General features: G+C 33.6%; 2 protein-coding genes across 3 annotated transcripts in view; one reads left to right on the top strand and one right to left on the bottom strand.

Moving 5' to 3' along the window:
• The first annotated feature begins 1,442 nt into the window (after positions 1 to 1,442).
• On the top strand, positions 1,443 to 11,531 carry LOC107014264 (protein CROWDED NUCLEI 1-like). Of its 2 annotated transcripts, XM_027915659.1 has the most exons (9): positions 2,023 to 2,158; positions 3,347 to 3,429; positions 5,173 to 5,382; positions 5,984 to 6,237; positions 6,335 to 6,605; positions 6,691 to 6,774; positions 6,983 to 9,024; positions 10,235 to 10,394; positions 10,887 to 11,531. In XM_027915659.1, the coding sequence occupies exons 3-9, from the start codon at positions 5,194 to 5,196 to the stop codon at positions 11,169 to 11,171; spliced, it is 3,285 nt and encodes a 1,094-aa protein (XP_027771460.1). In that variant the 5' UTR covers positions 2,023 to 2,158; positions 3,347 to 3,429; positions 5,173 to 5,193; the 3' UTR covers positions 11,172 to 11,531. The 2 variants fall into 2 exon arrangements, with proteins under 2 accessions (XP_015069610.1, XP_027771460.1); XM_015214124.2 differs by lacking the exon at positions 3,347 to 3,429 and having other exon boundaries at positions 1,443 to 2,158.
• Positions 11,532 to 18,069: 6,538 nt separating this feature from the next.
• LOC107015471 overlaps positions 18,070 to 21,217 on the bottom strand; it is a 15,215-nt gene continuing 12,067 nt past the window's right edge. Inside the window, exons 6-9 of the mRNA XM_015215753.2 lie at positions 20,329 to 20,462; positions 19,434 to 19,683; positions 19,200 to 19,263; positions 18,070 to 18,881 (exon numbers count right to left, since the gene is read on the bottom strand). Coding sequence (XP_015071239.1) covers positions 18,361 to 18,881; positions 19,200 to 19,263; positions 19,434 to 19,683; positions 20,329 to 20,462 — 969 coding nt within the window. The 3' untranslated portion in view covers positions 18,070 to 18,360. The remainder of the gene's footprint in view (positions 18,882 to 19,199; positions 19,264 to 19,433; positions 19,684 to 20,328; positions 20,463 to 21,217) is intronic.

Raw genomic sequence — 21,217 nt, forward strand, 5'->3', positions numbered from 1 at the left:
TTGGTTCGCTCACATAGTAGGATAAGTGTGGGTGCTAGTCGCGGCCCGTTTTGGGTCGTGACATATTATTATTATGAAGCACAATTAATATAATTATCCCCTTTAAACAACAAAAAAAATTATGATTATTAGGAGTTTCATTTTTATTATACTTGCAAAAAGTAATTGAAAATACTAATTCCACGATGCCATCTTTTGCATATGTAACAATCTATTTTTGTCGCTATTCTTTTTTGTTTGAAATGTATTTATAATATGGAGTCAATGATTATTATATTATTTTGGTTCACTTTTTTGTATTTTCAGTTCTTATTTTCATTTATTTATTTTAAAAATAAAATCAATGCGTAATTATCAATGCATTCAATGTCTAATAAAATTGTACATTTGAATTATTTATAACTCATGTCTCTTCATCTTACTTGTAACTATAATCTTAAATATTATTCATAATTTTTATATGTTTCATTGTTCATAATTCTTATAAATATTTAATTAGTGTTTAAAAGTTATAATAAACAAATGTAATAATAACGAAATAATAAAAAAATCAAAATATTTTTTTACGAAATCAAAATTTGTATAGAAAATAGTACTCCTATAAAAAATAGAGGAAATTAAAACATATGTAATATGTTCAACATAATTCAATATATTGTTATTTCAAAATATCGTCTCTAATTCCATTTACTTCAACACGGTGAATATTTCATTAGAATATATACATATGAATAGTTTTGCATTTAAAAAGATTCAAAAAGAAATTTCATTTTATATGTTTAAAAAAATGAGAAAACGTTTCATATGCGGATTGTTTAAAAAAATGAGAAAACGTTTCATATGCGGATGAAGAGGAATATCAATATTAATTATCTTATACATCTAATACTAACATAAATATATACATTACATATTATTATGTTATAAATATTTTATATAGCCACACGAAGCGCGGACGATTTCACTAGTTAATATTATTAAAGAAAGAGGTTAGATTGTTTAAAATACCTTTCTAACCTTTTCACATAAAATTCTTTATCAATTGCATAGAGCTAGCATATATTTTAACGTCAATTGTTATATTTAATACTTCTTCTGTTTCAATTTGTTTGATCTATTTTTCTTTTAGTAACTCTTGAATTTTAATTATTCACATTCCATGCTTTAAACGACAAGATTAAAAAATATTTTGATATATTTGACATATCTGAATTTAATATCACAAATTTCAAAAAAAAAATTAAAAAACTTTATGCCAAGTCAAAATAGACCAAACTAATCAAAAAAGAAGTTCTTTTTTTCTTGTATCTAATTTCATGTGTTGATACGAAACACATTTATTATTATTATTATTATTAGTTAGAAATGGATAATGTAAAGTGTATATGTAGAGAGGCAAAAAATACATGGCTTAGAAGACCCCTCCATTCCATCTCTTCCCAAAGCTTCCTAAAAACCAACCTGTTAACACCGTGGCATTACAAAGCAACATATTCCCTTATCCCCATAAATACCCTTAGATCCTTCCTTATTTACATCTTATACCCTCCCTTTAATCTACTTTCACAAGGGTATTTTCGACAATACGAAAACAAAAGTCACTTTTACATCCAAAGGCGGCTCGTAAAATTCCGAAAACACCCTAACCTAACGGATATAATTATACAAAGAAGAAGGACAAAATTGTAATTTCATATAAAAAGAATGGCTGCTGGACTTCAAACAGTAAATAAATCGAAATTAAACAAAGTGGGCTTGCGATAAAGAGCGTAAGTAGGGTGGGGGTGGTTCAAGAACTCCGGTGAAGGGTTTTCAAAAATTCCGATTTTTTTTCAATATTATACTTTTTTTTTCTGCTATCGTGAAACCCACTAAAGTTTTTTTTTTTTTTAATCGAAAGTTGAAATCTTTGATTTTTGATTTTTGAGATTCTTGGAAAGGTGATTATTGGGGTTTTTTGATAATGTCTACACCGCCGAGAAAGGTTTTCTCCGGCTGGACTTTGACACCCAGAACCGATCTGGCTAATAAGACAGTTTCTAAGGGTAAAGATGTTGTTTTTATGGGTTCTGGACAAAAGGGTTTGTCATCAATTCAAGATTATGATACCGTGGATAAAGTAGTGCTACTTGATAAGGTGTCGAAGCTTGAAAATGAGGTTAACTTTACTAACCCCACTTGTGTTTTTTTAAGGAAGATGATTGTTTTGCTATTTGGTACTTTTTTTTAGTTTTCTTGGTTTTACACTTTGTTGGAAGAAATAGGTGTAGGAAAAAACAGTTGTAATTTGCTTGGTTTTATGAAGTTACGAAGAGCTTATTTTGTATTTTGTACATGGATCTTGTAAAAAATTGGGTTTTGTTTGTATTTATATGCTTGGTTGGAAAGTAGGCTGTGCTTGTTCTGTTTGTATTTATATGCTTCTTAAGTAGTAGTATTTCTTTTCAAATAATACATTGAAAAGGAGAATCCCAAGTTCAAATTACCTGCTAAAACCCTCAGAAGTTGTGAGATCCTCAGGCAGGGTAGCACTGTGGTTGTTTAATTAAAGGGAAAGCCCCCTTTAATTCATGGGAAACGAGAAACTAGTTTTTTTACTCTGAACTCAGAAATCCTTTGATTTTTGATCCGAACACTATAGGATGTGTTTTGTAATGATTAATAAAGTTAGAAGTTATTATGCAGTGTCCATTCACTATCCTTTCATTACATGGAATGACTTTTAAGATTTCCCCTCACCTAGTAAGTGGTTAGTTTTTAGATGACAATCATATGTCCAGGTGTGTGACCTAATTGTCAATGAAGTTGAGATGGACCATTCATATATGTGAAGTGTTGGTCGATCAACAGGTTTACTTGTTATCTCTGTTGGTGGGAGGTAGAAGCTAACTGATGGATAAATCAAGGTGTGCACATGTGGGTTGCAATGCCTAGTGTCAAAGGTGAAAATATTTGAAATCATTCTAGGTCTATTCGGGCTTTAACTGCAACACATAGTTCAGTGTGTGTGCGGTTTATTTTCTTCTTTTGATGACCGTGGTGTCCGGGCTAGTTGTCACGCACCTCGACTAATTCCATAGAATACCTGCCACCTACACCAACAAAAGATTCAAGGTAACTCTGTCCACCAAAGCTAGGTCAGAGAGTAAGAATCACCTATTGTTTTTGTCTCTGCTGGGAATTGAACCTGAGACCAGTTCAGTGTGGGGTTTATGTATAACCACTATGAAGAAAATAAAAATAAAAATAAAAATATATTTGTAATGTAAGAAATAGTAGCAAATTCATTCATAGTGTTCTCCTTGACAATTAATATATCTCTTTACTGATTTTATCTATTATTTAGTATCCTTGATTCAAGATAGAACTCATGGGAAGTGAGGGGCATGCTTCAGTGCCTTGCCTACACGGAAGTGCAGCTTAAGCCAGGTGAAGATCACCTCCCTGAGCTTTTCTGAATTTCAGGGCTTAAGCGTACCTTAAATGAGCCTTTGTAAACACTGCCAACACCATTATTATTAGCATAATACTCTTGACACACTTTTCTTTATGGTCCATTCAAAAAGATCTAGCTTTATATTTGAAAACAATTTATCTGTAACATTCTCATTTTAGCCTTCTCATATTGCAATGACGTGCCATTTTGAAGACGAAAAGATGCAAGGGTACTTTTGGTATGTTATGTATATTCAGCTTATTGTAATTAGTATTATCTTTCATTTTTAAACTTCAGTGCCAGTCAAAATCACCAAGGGAACGGTTGAAGAGGCGGTCAATGAGTACTTATTTTCATACTGATTTCCAAGGTTCTCTTCTCTTGGTGCTACAATGATTTCCTTGGGGTTGACATATTGGGTAACTTATATGTATACATTGTCAAACAGTGATCATAATGTTACTTGGTACCAAACTAAGATTAGTAATGGCATAGATTGCTAGACCCTCACTTGGTTGGACATAGAACTTTTGACATGTTGAGCCACAGACATTTTAATTGAAGCTCAGAGTTTATTCATTAAGCTATCTGAGAGCATTTGTCCATCTAAAGTATGTGAGACAACAATCCTAATACAAGCACATTTTTTAACTCATGTTTCCTGTGGACGGGAGAGAGAGCTGACTTCCAGAAAGATTCCAAATTTGTATGATGAAACGACAATCTATATTGCCACAAGGACAACATATTGGTTCCTCTACCGTGAATTTTCGAATTCAGAAACTGACTGCTGCCACTAGGACAAAACTTTGGTCTCTGAATCACGAATTCTTCCTGAGTTGAGAAAATTTTCTACTAGTTCCTGAATTTACCAAAACAGCTTGCTAAATTTTGTTGAACTCTTGAATGTCATACTATTGTTCTATGCTCCCAAGTTAAAGTCCAGTAAAATAGAATGATTTATTCTAATACTGTTTTTGGTTGACAGAGCAAGTTGGGACTCAACTTTCCCTTTTCAGAGGCAATTTTTTTTTAATGTTTCTGCTTTTCGGGTCCTTGGTTCTCCGGTGAGGACAAAAAAGACATGATATTGGGCCCATGTCATGGGTTGGAACTCTACTGTGAACAAAACCTGGTATTTAAGGGCCCATAGAGTTTTGAACATGTGTGCCGACTCGAGTTGGCTAGAAGCCCACATAAGGGATTTCTTTTTTGATAGAGGAAATGTTTCTTTTTAAATTTGAATATTCAAGAGTCTTGCTAAATTCGGTGACAATTTTGAACTCCTTTCTTGCAAGTGGAGCTGATATTATGACATCCAAGTTTTGGTAATAATATAATCTTCATTTCTCTTTTACTGATTGACTGATTGTACTGTTTTGACATCTCAGTCTAATTAACAGTTAGATGTTCCTTGTTGTTTATGAGTTCATCAATCTATTAAATAGCCTTGATTTTCTTTCTATATCTGGTATTATCCATGCTTTTGCATATAGAAAATTCCTGTAAGTTGTATTTGCAAGATATGTCCCAACCTAACTTAATTCCCTGTCCACCGATGGAAGGGGAGGGGGTTGCCCTTGTTATGGCCAAAGATAAAGGTACATAGTGCAAGATGTTGCTGCTTGTTTCTTTGAAGTATATGTTAGTGTTTCAGTATATACATGTTGTGTCATTGGTGTATGAGTTTGAACTAATTAAACAAGGATCTTTTTGTATCTGTGTTTTTTCTGTAGCTTGTTGACTATCAGTACAATATGGGCCTTCTCTTGATTGAGAAAAAGGAGTGGTCTGCTAAGCTTGAAGAAATTAAGCAAGCCTTAAGTGAAGCAAATGAGGCCTATAGAAGAGAACATACAGCTCACTTAATTGCTCTATCTGAAGTGGAGAAACGGGAGGAGAATTTGAGGAAGGCATTGGGTGTTGAGAACCAATGTGTGCGTGAGGTACATTTCTTCTACTTTATTAGCCAACCATATGTTTTAGGATCAGACTGTTCTTTCAAAAACGTGTGATGTGATAGCTAACATGATTATAACAATCAGACTAAACAAATAAAAAGGATGAGTAATGATATGTGTCAATTATGACCATATGGTATGCTGCTCTCCTATACATTCCATCTTTTGTGCTTTAGAACATCACCGGTTTATGTTGCCAAGAATTAGTAATAATGATACGTGTCATTTGTAACCATACAGTATGGTAAACTATGTAACTAATGGGCAGACAAATTCAGCATTTGTGCTAGAGCCACATATGTTTATCTGGAATATTTCTATGTAGCACAAACCTGTCATACAAACATTTACCTTGGTTTCTGGGGTGATACAATTTATTTTTAGTCATCTAATGATCAAAGAGGGTGCAGAACAACTAAAACTCTGAACAAAAGCCGAATTATAGAAGGCACTTGCGAGGTAATTTTGTTGATTTCTCCATTTTTATTATGTGGTGAACTTGCTCGATTCTCCTAAATGAACATTGAACATCCTGGATCCCCGCTATCGATGTGTCTGGTAACTTTCGAATTGTTGGCTGGTGCAGTTAGAGAAGGAACTGCGTGAGATGCGCTCTCAGTATGCAGAGACCAAGTATGTAGCTGATTCGAAATTAGATGAGGCAAAGGCATTGGCTACTAGTGTTGAAGAGAATTCACTACATGTAGAACTGAAATTGCGTGCAGCTGACGCCAAGACCGCTGAGGTGAGTAGAAAAAGTTCAGATGTTGAGAGGAAAATGCGTGATATCGAGGCTCAAGAAAATGCACTTAGAAGAGAACGGTCCTCTTTCAATACCGAGTATGTTCCTTTGAACGTTATTATTTTTCTCATTTTTTTACGCTACTTGTTCTTTTTTAGGTTTCACAGTAACAGTTTTCCCCCCCTGTTATGTCAGGCGTGAAGCTCATGAGAGTGCTATATCTAAACACAGAGAAGAGTTGCGAGAATGGGAAAGAAAACTAAAGGAAGGAGAGGAGAGGCTGGCTGATGCCCGAACATTGCTTAATCAAAGAGAGCAGCGAGCAAATGAGAATGACAGCATTCTGAGGCAAAAGCAGAGTGACCTGGAAGATGAGCAGAGGAAGATTGACATAGCTAACTCAGTTTTGAGGAAGAAAGAAGTTGACATGAGCAGCCGACTAGCTAACCTTGCTTCTACGGAGAAGGCAAGTGTCCTTTGAATTCTCCAATGGAGTAGCTAATGTGTATATTGATCTATCTTCATGTTTATGAATTTTCCATTTTATACAGGAACTTGAGGATGTGAGGAAGAGCCTGGAGATAAAAAAGGAAGAATTAGATGAACTACAGGAAAAGCTAAATGCAAAAGAAAGAGTAAGTATCTGCATTTTATACTGATTTGTTATTCTGAATTCTTGATAGTTATTTATGAGGATAGTCCCTCCCTTTTTTATTCAATTTCTCTTCGGTAATTTCCCCTTTAAAGTCTTTTGTTTCTGAGGAAGATAAGAACTTGGAAAATAAAAGTTTTGAAGTATTTAACTATCATATTTTTACTGTGTTTGTGATAAATAATGAACAGGAGGAAATTCAAAAGCTAATGGATGAACATAGAGCTATCCTGAAATCTAAGGAGGAGGAGTTTGAATTAGAGATGAGACAGAGGCATGCATCACTAGATGAGGAACTGGAAAACAAGGTGATTGAACTGGAGAAGAAGGAGGCTGAAGTTAGTCATATTGAAGAAAAACTCAAAAAACGTGAACAGGCACTTGAAAAGAAAAGTGACAAAATGAAAGAGAAGGAAAAAGATCTTGAATTGAAGCTGAAAGCACTAAAGGAAAGGGAGAAGTCTCTGAAAATTGATGAGAAAGAATTGGAAACTGAAAAGAAGCAGATATTTACTGAGAAGGATCGTTTACTGGCTTTAAGGGTTGAACTTGAGAACAGAAGAGCTGAACTTGAAAAACAACAGTTCAAGATTAATGAGGGAATCGAGCAGCTTAAAATAACCGAAGATGAGAAAATGGAACATGCTCGCCTTCAATCAGAACTGAAGCAGGAGATCGACAAGTATAGAGATTTGCGAGACACTCTTTTGAATGAAGCTGAAGATTTAAAGCAGGAAAAAGAGAGATTTGAGAGAGAATGGGAAGAGCTGGATGAGAAAAGATCTGCGATCAAGAAGGAGTTGCAGGAAGTTAATGATTCGAAAAAGAAATTTGAGAAACTGCAGCACACTGAAGAGGAAAGGTTGAAGAAGGAGAAGCTGGAAACAGAAAATTATGTTCAGAGAGAGTTGGAAGCCCTTAAGGTGGCACAAGAGACATTTGCAGCTACAATGGATCATGAGAGATCAGTATTATCTGAGAAAACTCAAAGTGAGAAGATCAGAATGCTTCATGATTTCGAAAAACAAAAACGAGATCTTGAGAATGAAATGCAGCGGAAGCGGGAGGAAATGGAATCCGCACTGCATGAGCAGAAGAAACGCTTTGAGGAAGAGAGGCAGAGGGAACTCAGCAATGCTAACTATTTAAGGGAAGTAGCCCATAAGGAAATGGAAGTGATGAAGTCAGAAAGAGTAAGGCTGGAGCACGAAAAACAGGAAATTTCATCAAACAAGATGCATTTGGTGGAACAACAGTCAGAGATGAAAAAGGACATTGATGTGCTCGATGGTTTGAGCAGGAAGTTGAAGGATCAAAGGGAAGCTTTTGCAAAAGAAAGGGAGAGGTTTCTTGCTTTTGTCAAGAAGCAGGAGAATTGCAGCTCATGTGGAGAGGGGATTCGTATATTTGAGCTTTCTGACCTTCAACCTCTAAATGATGTGGTGGATTTAGAGGCCCCTTCCCTGCGAAATGTTGTACAGGAATATTTAACTGATGGTTTCCAGGACACACCTGTAAGGGCTAACAATGAGTTGTTGCCAGGTGCTCTTAATTCAGGATCTATGGCTTCTGCTGGAACCATGTCCTGGCTTCGCAAATGTACAACAAAGCTTCTGAAGTTTTCACCAGGTAAGAAAATTGAGCATCCTGCATCTCAAGATCTCATTGGCGGATCTTCTCCGGAAGAGAAATTCGAAGGTGAATTACCTGATACTATAGTGGAAAAAGATCAAGTAGATCTGGCTGTCTCTATTAAAGACACATTTGATGACCAAAAACTTCAAACAGATAACAGTGTTAGAGAGGTGGAAGTTGGCCAAGATGTTCCTGAAGACTCTCAGCATTCGAACAGAAATAGCCAGCGCAGACCCGTCAGGAAAGGGCGTGGTAAAAACAGTAAGACAGGTCACACTAATTCGAAAGCTACAAGTGCAAAAATTACCCTTGGAGAAAATCTTAAGGAGTCTGAGAATACACTCGTCAATGGAGGTTTGGAGGCCTCAATTAATGTAAATGAGAGCCAGAAAGAAGAATCCAGTCTCTTTGGTGAAGCGCCAAGTAAGACCAGAAAGCGTACTCGCATCCATGGAACAGCAAGTGAATTTGATGGAAGTCATAGTGATGGACAGTCAGATAGTGTGACAACCACCAGCAGGAGGAAGAGGAGGCAAAAGGCTGCCCCGTCTGTGCAGGCTCCTGGTGAAAAAAGATACAATCTCCGTCATTCCAGAAGGTACATCCCTTGTATGCTTTTTAGTTTCTGCTTTTCATTGTAGTGCGTAGATAAAATGAACCAAACCATGAATGAGATCTCTCCAAAAAAAAAGTGTCGCGCTAAAATTAATTTTTATGCAAACATTTAGAAGGCTTTTGCCCGAGGAAAAAATGAAGCTCACCTTCTCCAGCCCCCCCTCCTTCGCTGCCGCGTCCAATAGGTATAAACAGAGTATAAATTGGGAGAAGTGAAAGGTTTAAGCTTGTCCCTCAATGTATCTATCAAACTTAACTTCATGGGTAAAATTGTACATCAGTGACTTCTGACATCCTAAGTGTCTTGGATAAGGTCACTTGTGGACATTTAGATATGAAATGATGAGTTCTTTAGGATTATGAATGGTAGTTGACTGTTCAAGTTTGGATGAACTTTCCTAAAGGAGTTGTGGAATTCGAAATTACTCATATCACAATTCCGTCCTCAACCTTGTCCTTCAAGATTGACACCTGAGAATTCTCTTGGCCTGAACATTTTCCTCTTCAGTACAAGTTCTAGGTTTGTAGGTATTGTGTCTTTGTTTTGTTGGTGTAACCAGCAGTGTATAGAGGGTGTTAGATCAAATTTTGCATTTGTTAGGCTCTTTGTAAGCTATTTTCTTTTCTATAATCGTCTCTCTTTTGGAGTTGCCGGCATCATACTCTGAGGAATACAATTTTTATATATATATACTAATCTTGTGCTCCAGACATCAGACAGCTTGGTTCAATTTACTATATAGCTCTAAGTATGTTTGTTTTACGGGAAGGAAGAGGTGGTTCCATTCGAATGCACTCCTTTCATGACCTATTTATGTCTATGAGCTTGGTTTGATTAAATTTAGTGAAGTTATTTGCAGTGGTTAGTCCTTTAATTACCTGGATGTCAGAGTGGTATTCCTAGTTTCCTTCTCGTTAGAAGTTGTCTAATTCAATCTACCCAAAGGACTATAGGAACCAGATTTATCACTAGCATCGCGGTGTTTGAGAGTCCATTGAGTGGTCTGGTATTCAATTGTTCTGATAAAAGATATTAGGTCTCATGGAACTCCAACATTGGATGGAGATGACCAACTTTCTAGTTACTTCTCTTTTCTTGGGTGCTCCTTCCCGATGTTTCTCACATTCTATGAGCTAGGAACAGCTGTTGTTTTGAAAGCTAATGTGTCTTAACTTTACATGCTTGCCATCAGTGCTGCTGTAGCAACAGCTAATGGATCCTTGCCAGAGCTGGTCTCAAAATCTCAGGAAGAAAATGGGGACTCCAAAGTCGTTCCAGAAACTCCTGCAGCCATCAGTGATGGAGAACTCAGAAACTTTGATGCTGCTCTCCCCACTGTAGCCGATAGCCCTGTAAGTATACTATCTATTTAGATATACGTTGATATTAGTAAACTGGATCTTTTGCTCAAAAGAAACATTCTAATACATTTTTCTGGTGACAGACAACTGTGGATGGTGTGGTGAGGAGATTTAATCTCGCCTTAAAATCCAAGCATTATTTTACATATGCTTTGCTATTTTTGTTTTTCCTCATAAATTATGCAAAAACGTATGTATTGTTGTATGCGGTATAGAATGTGGAACAAGAATGCTAGTAATATATGAATTAAAAACACTAAAATGGCTAGTGAAAAGCAGGTTATTTTATTTAAAAGGTCACGCACGTTTTAAACTATACATAGAACATTAATTTGTAGTTTTATCATAGCAAAAACACATTCAACAAGAAATGATGCATATATTATTTTTGGTCTTTTCATTATTAATCTTTGTATTGCAATTGCAACATTACTTGTCTCTAAATCAAATGACCTCTAAAGTTTGTTATTGCTTCTCTGGCAGTTGATTGAAGCAGCAGATGATCAGGGATGCGCTGGTGATATAGCTAATGAATTGGTAGATGCTACAGGTTTAAGTGAAGAAATGAATGGAACACCAGAAGGACCCTCAGCTTACAATGTCTACGACGAGGAACATGAAGGTGACACCATTGTGCAAGAAGATGGAGAAGGAGATGAGGATGCTGATGAGAACGATGAATTAGATGAGGGCAACGAGGAGGAAGAGGTTCCGCATCCTGGTGAAGTCTCAATAGGGAAGAAGATTTGGAGTTTCATCACCACATAGTGAAAGGCCGAAATGACAGTGCACATCGGTTGCATGCATGTCTGAGGGTAGTTTTCTAGGCATGTTGACAAGTATTCCATTTATTTTGATACACTTTTAGAGCGGTTTCATGCTTTTAGAGTTTGTTTAGTGGTGGTGTGTGTTCTTCTTGAAATGAAAACAGAAGTGTCTTTTGAGGTCGTAGCTTTTTTAATGATTGTGATTAGGGTTGCCAGGTGCTTTCATTTTGTTTAACAATCTTAGTGTCCATAATCTTGGTAGCACGATTTAACTAGTGAAATTGTAACACTAGATTTCCCTTTTACTTAAATGTCATTGAAACAATGTTACAATAATTTAGTCGTATGGTGTTCTATTTTATAAGTTGATTACCTTATGTGTCTGCTTACTGGCAATTAACCTTAAAAACAGAGTCGAGTGGTATTTTTGACCTTTTTCCCTTTAGATTTCTTATGTTAAAATCTCCAAGCTTCAAAATGGGATTGCAATGAAATTGAAAATTTTGAGCTCAAATAGATTGTTGTTGAAATGGTATGAAAATATTCTTCAAATAGATTTTTAAAAGATTTTGAAGCATCTAGCAATGCACAATTGATTTTTGTTGTTGGAAAGCTTTTGATTTTAATTTGGTATCTTTGTCTAGGGTTGAAAATTTTTTGAAATAGATTTTAATTAGTTCAAGATTAAAAATATTCTTCAAAGCAATTTGTGTTAAATGTTGTATAAAACTTTTTGGAAGATGAACCGACTTTTTTTTATTGAAGATGGAACTTTTTGTTAATCAAGCAAAGAATCAATTATATTACATAAGAAAAAGATGAATAACTATTTTATTTTGATTGTGAGTGGGTGGGTTCAAAATAGTGAAGGGGTGGAATTTTTTAGTTTTAAGTAAAATATTGAGCAAATGCATAGTATTAGGACACGTGTCGTCCATTAGTTTGAAGGACAGAGTGCTTCACTTTTTAGACGATTGAGTAGGTGATTTTGGATTAGCTCCTGAGATTTTTGATTGTTTTGAGCCACATTCAGCAAAGAGTTTCTGGTCTTTGTTCCAAGAACTCTGATGTATCAATAGTATAATAAAGAATATATGTATAGCGTTTTCAATAGTTCAAAAATATATAAATTTTTTCCTAAAAATAAAATTAACATAAACAACAAAGAAGAGAAACTCACCATCTCCACAATTCAATTGTCGAATTAATTTTGCCTTAATTTGTGAGCCTTGTGCTAATAAAATAAGGAACAAGAATAATGGTGAAGCAAGAAAGTAAATAAGAAATAAAATAGACAAAGGATAGGAGCTTTTTTATTTTTTAAAGTGATTCAGTCATCAAGTGTGTATAATGTGATTCTTAATACTCATATTTATAGGGTGATATTGAGAAATATTAAAGGATATCATAAACATGACATTAAATTTTGCGAACGCGGGGAAGAATTTGGAGGTGTGGAAGATCAATAGGGAGGTATGACTATTACAACACATAATGGTTGGTATTACATCTTGAAGTTATGCACATCTATATTAATGATTAATGATATATTTAAAACAATTTTTTCAAAAAGAAAGAATATACTGGAGTTCGAAGTTTAAAGGGTTGAAAAAATTACTAAAAATTCCAAAGAGATATATCATTTATACAGCGATTTTATTTTTCGTTAAGTCTCAAATCGCTGACCTACCAACAATTTCGTTAATATTTTTTTTTTCTTTTTAAAAGGAAATCGCTTTAGTGAATTTTTTTTTGGAAATATCGCTGCTTCCGCAGCGATTTCTGTGGATATATATATATATATATATATATATATACACATATATATATATATATATGTATATATATTTTAAAATATGGCCTTGGTAGCTATTAAAGTATACTACTTTTCAAAAATATAGATGTCAATTATTTTTTAAAAATTATTTATTGTAGGTGAATTTTTTTTGAAAATAATTAAAATCAGCGTTTTATAAAAAAAAGTTTTTTCTTTTTAATAAAACAAATCACTTCTAGTAAATTTTTGTTTTTAAAAATATCGTTGCCAACTATTTTTTAAAAAAAGTCGTATTATATGTTGGTGATTTTTCTTTTGAGATTTTGATCAAAATAAAAATCGCGTTACAATTTTTAGTAAAAATTTCACTAAATGTTTTTTTATTCTAAAAAAATCCATTTTTTAAATTACTGCAATTGCAGTATTTATATATTTAAAAAATTGCTGTCAAGACAACGTTTTGGTGAATTTTTTTTATCATAAAAGAATCGTTGCTTGGTGAAAACTTTTTTTTTTAAAAAAAAAAATCAGTGTCATTTATCAAAAAAAATTGTAAAATTATTTTTTAAACACCAACATTGAATACAAATTTTTTTTAAAAAAATAGTAGCAATATTTTAATAGAAATTAGTTAGCTAAAACAGCTGTCAAATTTAAAAAAAAAAAGAAAGAAAAAAAATCCCATTTACGATATTAAGAAAAAAAAAAAACAGATTCCCACTTAAATCGCTGCCTGGGCAGCGATATTATAAAAAACTGAACAAAAACGCTACGATCACATCGATTTTATTTTATAAAAATAGAATTCACCAAAACGCTGCCCATGAAGCAATTTTCTTTGGAAAAAAATTTCGCCGAAATCGCTGATAGGTCAGCGATTTTGAGCTTTAAGTGAAAACAAAATTGCTACGTCAATAGTGATTTTGCCCTTTTGAATAATTTTTTTTTTTGATGTACCCCTTTGGAATTTTTGACAATTTTTTTTTCCTTTAGGGTTCGGACTCGAATATACTGCATCTGAAATAATATAAAATAGAAAGAAAACAAAAGTGGCACCTAATCTATAAGAGAAATGAATTCTCAAGCATGAACCTTCCTCCGAATAACCCTATGATTGTTAAGCAAATATTTCCCACCAATTCATGAGAATTCAACAACGTATGTAAATAATCTAAGTCTAAAGGACTAAAATAGGTATTACATAAATACCTTAATGAAATAAGTCTTCTTAGTTAAAGGGTTTGCATTTCAAGAATAGTCATTTTTGCATTCATAACCTTTCTTTCTCCCCACATGGATCCTTCTACTTCTATTTTTAGCACATTCTTGAACTTCACGCCCTTGCGATTCAATGACAAGTCTCCAAACTCTTTTGCTCGACTTCTTGTGCAAGATCTTAATAAAAAATCAACTTCTTAATCTATTCAGTATACTAAAAAATAGATGTCTTACGGTATTTGTCTAATTTGAAAAATTAGTGAATAATTTACCCTTGATATTAGTTACTATCCATTACCTAATGTGTTTTCTAAAGTATTAAATTTCTTATATTTAAAAAGTAATATAGTAAAATTATTTTCATTATTTATGTTTTAAATGTATGTGTCAAATCAACCGTGGACAAATTTATGGGGAACAACAAAATGGGCTATAGAATCTAAAATAATAAATCACTTAAATATGCTATATTAAGAAAATATTTACCATTTAGGACAATAATTTCTTTTTAACTAAATTTAACAGTGTTATCAAATTGAAATCACTCTGGACTCTGGACCCCTTTTCTTTCTCTACACATGATCTCTCTTTCTTTCTTTTTCTATTTCTTTCTTCTTCAAATTTTTAATCCAAATAACCATCTCTAACTCTTCATATCTTCAAATAGACTTGTATTCATATTGCACGATTTACATCCAGAATATCACGAGGAGAAGAATATCAAGACCCAAAAATTGTGTGCGCAAAATGAGATTTCAAATTTTTAAAATTTCGGCAACAAAAAGCTTCAAACTTTGAATTCATTATCTCGGTCTTACTAAATTGTGATGAGTTTGTATAAGTTGTTCTTCCATATTATTAACATTTTGGAGTTTATATCTTAATTTTAAGGGAGATTGATTAAGTTTAACATTTATATTAGGAGAAATTTCAAATTAAAACTCAAAGACGATGAAGATTTCGGAATTGTTTTGCAATTGTATTAAAATTGAATTAGATTTGTTTCATAATTGTATTAAAATTGAACTAAAATCATGAAAAATACATTTATAATACTTATTTCAAATACATCATCTTTCTGGTGATACCAATTAAAATAATTTCGGTATGTCACTTATAATATATTTATAATACATGCACAACACATATTCAATACATATTACAAACACCCCTCTTTCTTAACGATATAAATTAAAATTAATTTATAAGATGCATCACACATATAATACATGTTTTACTCATGAACAATAATATACGTTTAATTCAGTTTATAGATCATTGTCTTATCTTTCGTTAGTTACGTTTTTCATTCATTCTTGATTCTCTCTTTTAATTCAACTTTAACATTGTATAATGAAATTTAATTCATTTTGCTGCTTTTTGATTTATTTGTTACTATTGAATATTTGTTTAATTCATTATTAATACAAGTTTGATTCACTCTATAGATCATTATCTCGTCTTTCATTAGTTACGTTTTTTATTCATGCTTAATTCCCGCTTCTAATTCATCTTTAATATTTGTATAATATACTTTTTAATACAAGTTTAATTCATTTTGCAATTTCTTGGTTGATTTGTTACGATTAGATTACTTGTTTTATTCATTATTGATACAAGTTTTATTCAGTTTACACATCAAAAAATAATCTTTCATCTATTAACATTTTGCATTCATGTTTATTCTCTTCTAATTCAACTTTAATATGTGTGTAATACATTTTAATTCAAGTTTAATTCATTTTGTAATTTATTATGGCTCTTCATTTGTTAAGATTAGTTTACTTCTCTAATTAATCACTGATACAAATTTTATTTAGCTTAGAATCATTGACTATCTTTGAAAAAAAAAGAGCAACACAAAGGAGAGAAAGAAAGAGCAACAAAAAAGAAAGCAAAAATAAAACAACAACAAACATAAAGAAAGGAAGAAAGAGTGAGTAATTAAAAAAGGCGAGAAAAAAAAAGAGGCGACAGAGAAAGACAAGCTTAATAAAATATATAATATTATTATATATTGCTATAAATAGTAATAATTGAAAAGTATACATAAAATAAGTAATTATTCTTAAATAGGGACCATTCAAGTAATTAACCAAGTTCATATCCAAACCCAAAGTAATTTCTGAAATACCCATTTTCTCATAAATAATTACAACCCATACCCCTCACATTAAGGCTGATAATTTCCACTTAACTGATACTAAATCAATATCATATTTTGTATTGGTATGATTAAGGCCAATAATTTTAGCTTAACTGATAACAAAGCAGTATCATATATCGTATTAGTATCATTACGACTGATAATTTCTCTTAACTTGATACTAAATAGTATATATAGTATTGATATTATAAAAGTTTATGTCTATTATTGTGATATCATTAGGGTTATTTGTTCAAAAACTACTCATTAGTTAATGATACCATAAGAGTCTATATAAATATAAATATTTTATGAGATCATTAAGGTTTCTTGTTTAGAAACTACTCATTTATGACTGAACTCCTCTACGTCAGAATTCGGGTTAGAAGCGATGCATGTGCCCCTCGTCCACTTGCCGACCCGCAGTAGGGCCCCGAGGGCACGTGTCGTTGGCTAAGTCACCACGATGACGGAAGTGTCGCGGTGACCGCCTTGAAATACAATTTCTATCGAGCGACGGTAGAACCTTTCTAGACGACGTAAATACATGACAGGGAAACAACAAACCTTAAAGATATCAATACATTTTATATATATACTGATTTGTTATCAGTTAAGCAAAATTATTTGTCTTAATCATACCAATGCAGTATATGTCAGTTAAGTGAAATTAGCAGCCTTAATGATACAAATACAATATATGCTATTTATTTAATATCAGTTAAGCGAAATTAGTTGGTGGGTATATACTGTAATTATTTAGTGGGGGTATGAGTGTAAAGGGGTATGTGTTTGTAATTATTTTGTTTTTAGGGGCATTTGCTTAGTTTCCCCACAAATTTAATCTAATATAAATTAATTTAGAATTGTATCACTCGTAATTTACTTATTATATTACTCCCTCCATTTAAAAACGAATGACTTAATTTGACTTGACATGAAGATAAAGAAAATAAGGAAAACTTTTCAAATTGTGATTCCTAAATTACAGGTATGTCAAATGTACATAAAATGTCTTTTAATTTTGCGGTCTTAAACATGTCATATGTAAAATTAAAATTAAATATTACGAAAGAGGAAATTGATCATTCTTTTAAACAAACTCAAAAAAATGTATTTCCTTTAAAAAAAAAAAAAACAGAGAGAGTAGTAATAGTAGATTTATGGAATGCAATATAGGGAAGTTTAATTATTGTTCAAAATTGAGGGTTCCAATTGACAACGACATACATAAAATTTTGACAGGTGATAAGCTATGTATGTTGGCACCAATGGTAATAACTTAAAGGACCATATTCTGGTCTGTCAACAAAAGCAAGCAATCATTATGTATTTGTCTTATAATGTTTATAATGTATAGTTGTAGGTATAGGTTGTATTGCTGTATATAGCTGCTCCAACCAGCATCAGGCCTACACTTCCCAACTTACCAAACTTGAACTAAAGTTTGATAAAAACCAAACCGAAAAACTGAACACCCACCCCCAGCACAAAAGTTCAATGTATGATAACTTTAGTAGTAAGATTTAGCTCTTGTCCGAAAAGGCATTTGTTTGAAAATGCCTCATTTTTATTTGATAACCTAGTGCGTATTCCAAAATGAACTAAATCTGAGACTGCATAAGGGTGGTCCCTTCTTACGACAACAAAGATGAACAAAGAACCCCATGGAACTCTCATCATTTTGCTGACAAATCTAACCATTGATTGAGCAATTAATCAAGTCTTGGTCTAAGTTGAAGCCTCAAAAGAAGTAAGTTACAGTAGTTGACCAAGCACGTTCAATGCCAAAAGGCGTAAAACTGTATCAACAAACTTGAAAGAAAATCATACACCTGCTATTTTACATAACATCAACAGATCAGCAGTTCCAGTTTAGCAACTCAAATAAGAAGTTAGCTCATGTACAACATTTCAATAACTTGCAGGGGGAATACAGAGATTATAGGTACATCTTTAAATATGCCATTAAACTGGACGGAATAATGGCGAAGAGAATGCTGAATCAGAGTACAGATCCTTCATTCAATCAGATTGTCTAGAGAGAATTTACCTAGGGGAACCATAGAAACTGTGGTGATAGGAACCATCTTTGACGATTGGGTTTCTCCTCTCTCTCTCTGACAAGGATCTTCCAAAGCTAGGGCTTCTTGGCATTGAAGCACTGTCCCTTGGGCTATGAGATGAATATCGTGAGTCATAAGCCCCATATCTGTAAGAATAGGTTGACAACAAAGGGCTAGTTCTAGGATCACAACCAGGAGGTCCGTCATCTTCAAAATCCCTAGACCGACGCTGTTCATGATAATGCCCTCTGTTGACATAGTCTTGTGCATGGTGATAACGGTTGTGTGAATGACTTCTCGAATAACGCGAACTCGAAGGCGCAGCTTCCCAACGTCTTTCATCAGCATGTTCAGGTATCGGGGCATTTACACCTGGAAAATCAACGCTCATCTTCCTGGGCGGGTTTGGAAGGCTTTTATCAAGAATTTCCCCTTCCTCTGTTTCTTCCTTATTTTTCTCATCAGCAAATATTGTGATTCCAGAGGGTTGATCCTCGTCGTCTTCTAAAAATGTCATGTCATGTAAATTGCAAAACTATGAGTAGATTCAACAATAGCTATTGAAAAAATTGAAAATAGCATTCTGTTCTCTGGAAGCAAAACCAAAGAAAGTTGGTATGTACAAAAAACTGGAGGAAAAAGATGAATACTAGTACGGGAAGAGAGAGTTGGGTGCTCACTAATTTAGGCCTAACTTACTCATTTAGTTATTAAAAGGCTCATGTTTAACCAGAGGTCAGATACGACACCTTGACAAAAAGCTAAGAATATAACTAGAATACCAACAAAATATAAACAGGCATGCGCGATATGATTATTTACCCAAATATCCTGGTGGATATCCCATTTGCCTCATTCTATTAATCCAGGGAGGTGGATCAAGCTCCTGAAAAATGAAAAGAAAAGTATTGATGAGAAAAATCAAGATACCATGCTACCAGTGTCTTACCACTTCCAAAACTAGAATGAATTGCATTGGATCAAAAACTAAAAACAGTTCAGAACACGTAAAATCATTGATCACATGAGAAAAGCTAATTCAGAACATAATCTCACCCCAAGGCCCAAAAGTTTTCGGGTTTCCGAATCCAGGGCACCTGGTCTTAAACCATCATACTTTCCCCTCGGAGAATCTTGATAATATCGAGTTGGATTGCGAGAACTGGCACTTTGATTCCTTCTAGACTTGTGCTGTTTACGGGCACTATTAACAGCTGCATTATCACGAGGCTTAGGGCATTCTTTCAACGCGTGGCCATAGGAACCACAATTGAAACATCGGGAACTATCAACCATTTCTATTCCTCTGCAATACAAAAGACATAATAAGCGATTATGCCTGAAAATCAAACAAACAAAATTCTTGTCACCAAGTAAACATCAAATATCAGGTCAAGGATCTCCTCACAGTACCCTACATGTTTCCTTCATTCGTATTGCCTTTTCAAGTTTTCCTCGACAATTAAGAACATAAGCAGAGAACACAGATCATCAAAGGACACAACTGTGCCATCAAATTTGCGAACAAGGATATTTATGGGCATAATCTCTATACTGGCGAGGAAAACTACTGCCATTAACAATCCTTCTTGTATAGATGATTGGATGCCTTCTTGTATAGATGATTGGGGGTGTCTTTTCTAGAGAATCGTTTTTTAAAGTAAAATCTCTACTTTTTGGGTTTACCTCTTGTATATTGAGCTTTCATTCCCATTGTTAATAAAATCATTTACCTTTTAAAAAAAAAAAAAAAAAATATTTGAATTTTACCAGCCAGTTACAGTCAACAATTTGTGTGTATAAGCCTTTAATATCCATATTTTAACAACATGAGCACCCTGGCTGCAGTGTCACTCTCCCATACAGTACTTCAAACTAACAACTGAAAGAATATAAGACACATGTTCTAGGAATGAACTTGCTCCTTGCGAAGACTGAAACTGTAACTTACCTTTCCACATTGGTTGAACTATCTGTTGCAGTCAAAGCAAATGAATATCCACGATCATAAAGAGGAATAGAGTTGCCGTCCAATGGAATAAACTCGCTCTTGTTGTTACTTGCTTGTTTGTCCACCCAATATGTCTAACAGAAAATATTACTTTTTTTTAGCCTATTAATAAAAAAGTCAATGCTACGCAGCCAAGATAGTCAAAGTACAATACTACTCTTCTCAATTTGAGCAGTATGGCAGATATACCACACTGTATTCAATAACAGAAATGCTCACCTGCCCACCATCAGAGGTCAGATAAGAATCTGATAGTATTGCATAATTAACAATACCTACAGGAAATTTGTTTCACTTACAGACAACCATGAATTTACACCATAATTCGAAAGCAACTATTAAGAGCATAAATTTTATTTTATTTTTTTGAAACTGTTAAGAGCATTAATTTTAGGATTGAGCATTTGAACAGGCCCACAATTTTATTAATATGATCTGTACACTTAATACCGTATAGTATTTTAAGACACAAGCCCAGCATTGATAATTACATATTTAAGCAATGGGAAGTGCTCTGACTGTTTTGCCCTTAGCTTCAGCACCAAAACGAGGCGTTAACAATAATCGCAGTTATTTGTAAGAAAACACAGTGAATTATGTGATCCAAAATAAAGGTCATTTTTACATGGTCAACTATGAAGTCGTAACATTTTGCTATCACAGATTACTATGGTTATAGACTTACCATATTCCAGATAATATTGCAACATTCTTAATTTTAAAATACAGATGCTAACCAAAATACTGAATGATTCCAATTTAACCCAGAGACCAACTGATCCTCATCAAGCCAATTCTAGATCTTCTGGGGTCTTTTTTTTTTTTTTGG

This window comes from Solanum pennellii, chromosome 3 (assembly GCF_001406875.1).
Source record: "Solanum pennellii chromosome 3, SPENNV200".
Lineage (NCBI taxonomy): Eukaryota > Viridiplantae > Streptophyta > Magnoliopsida > Solanales > Solanaceae > Solanum > Solanum pennellii.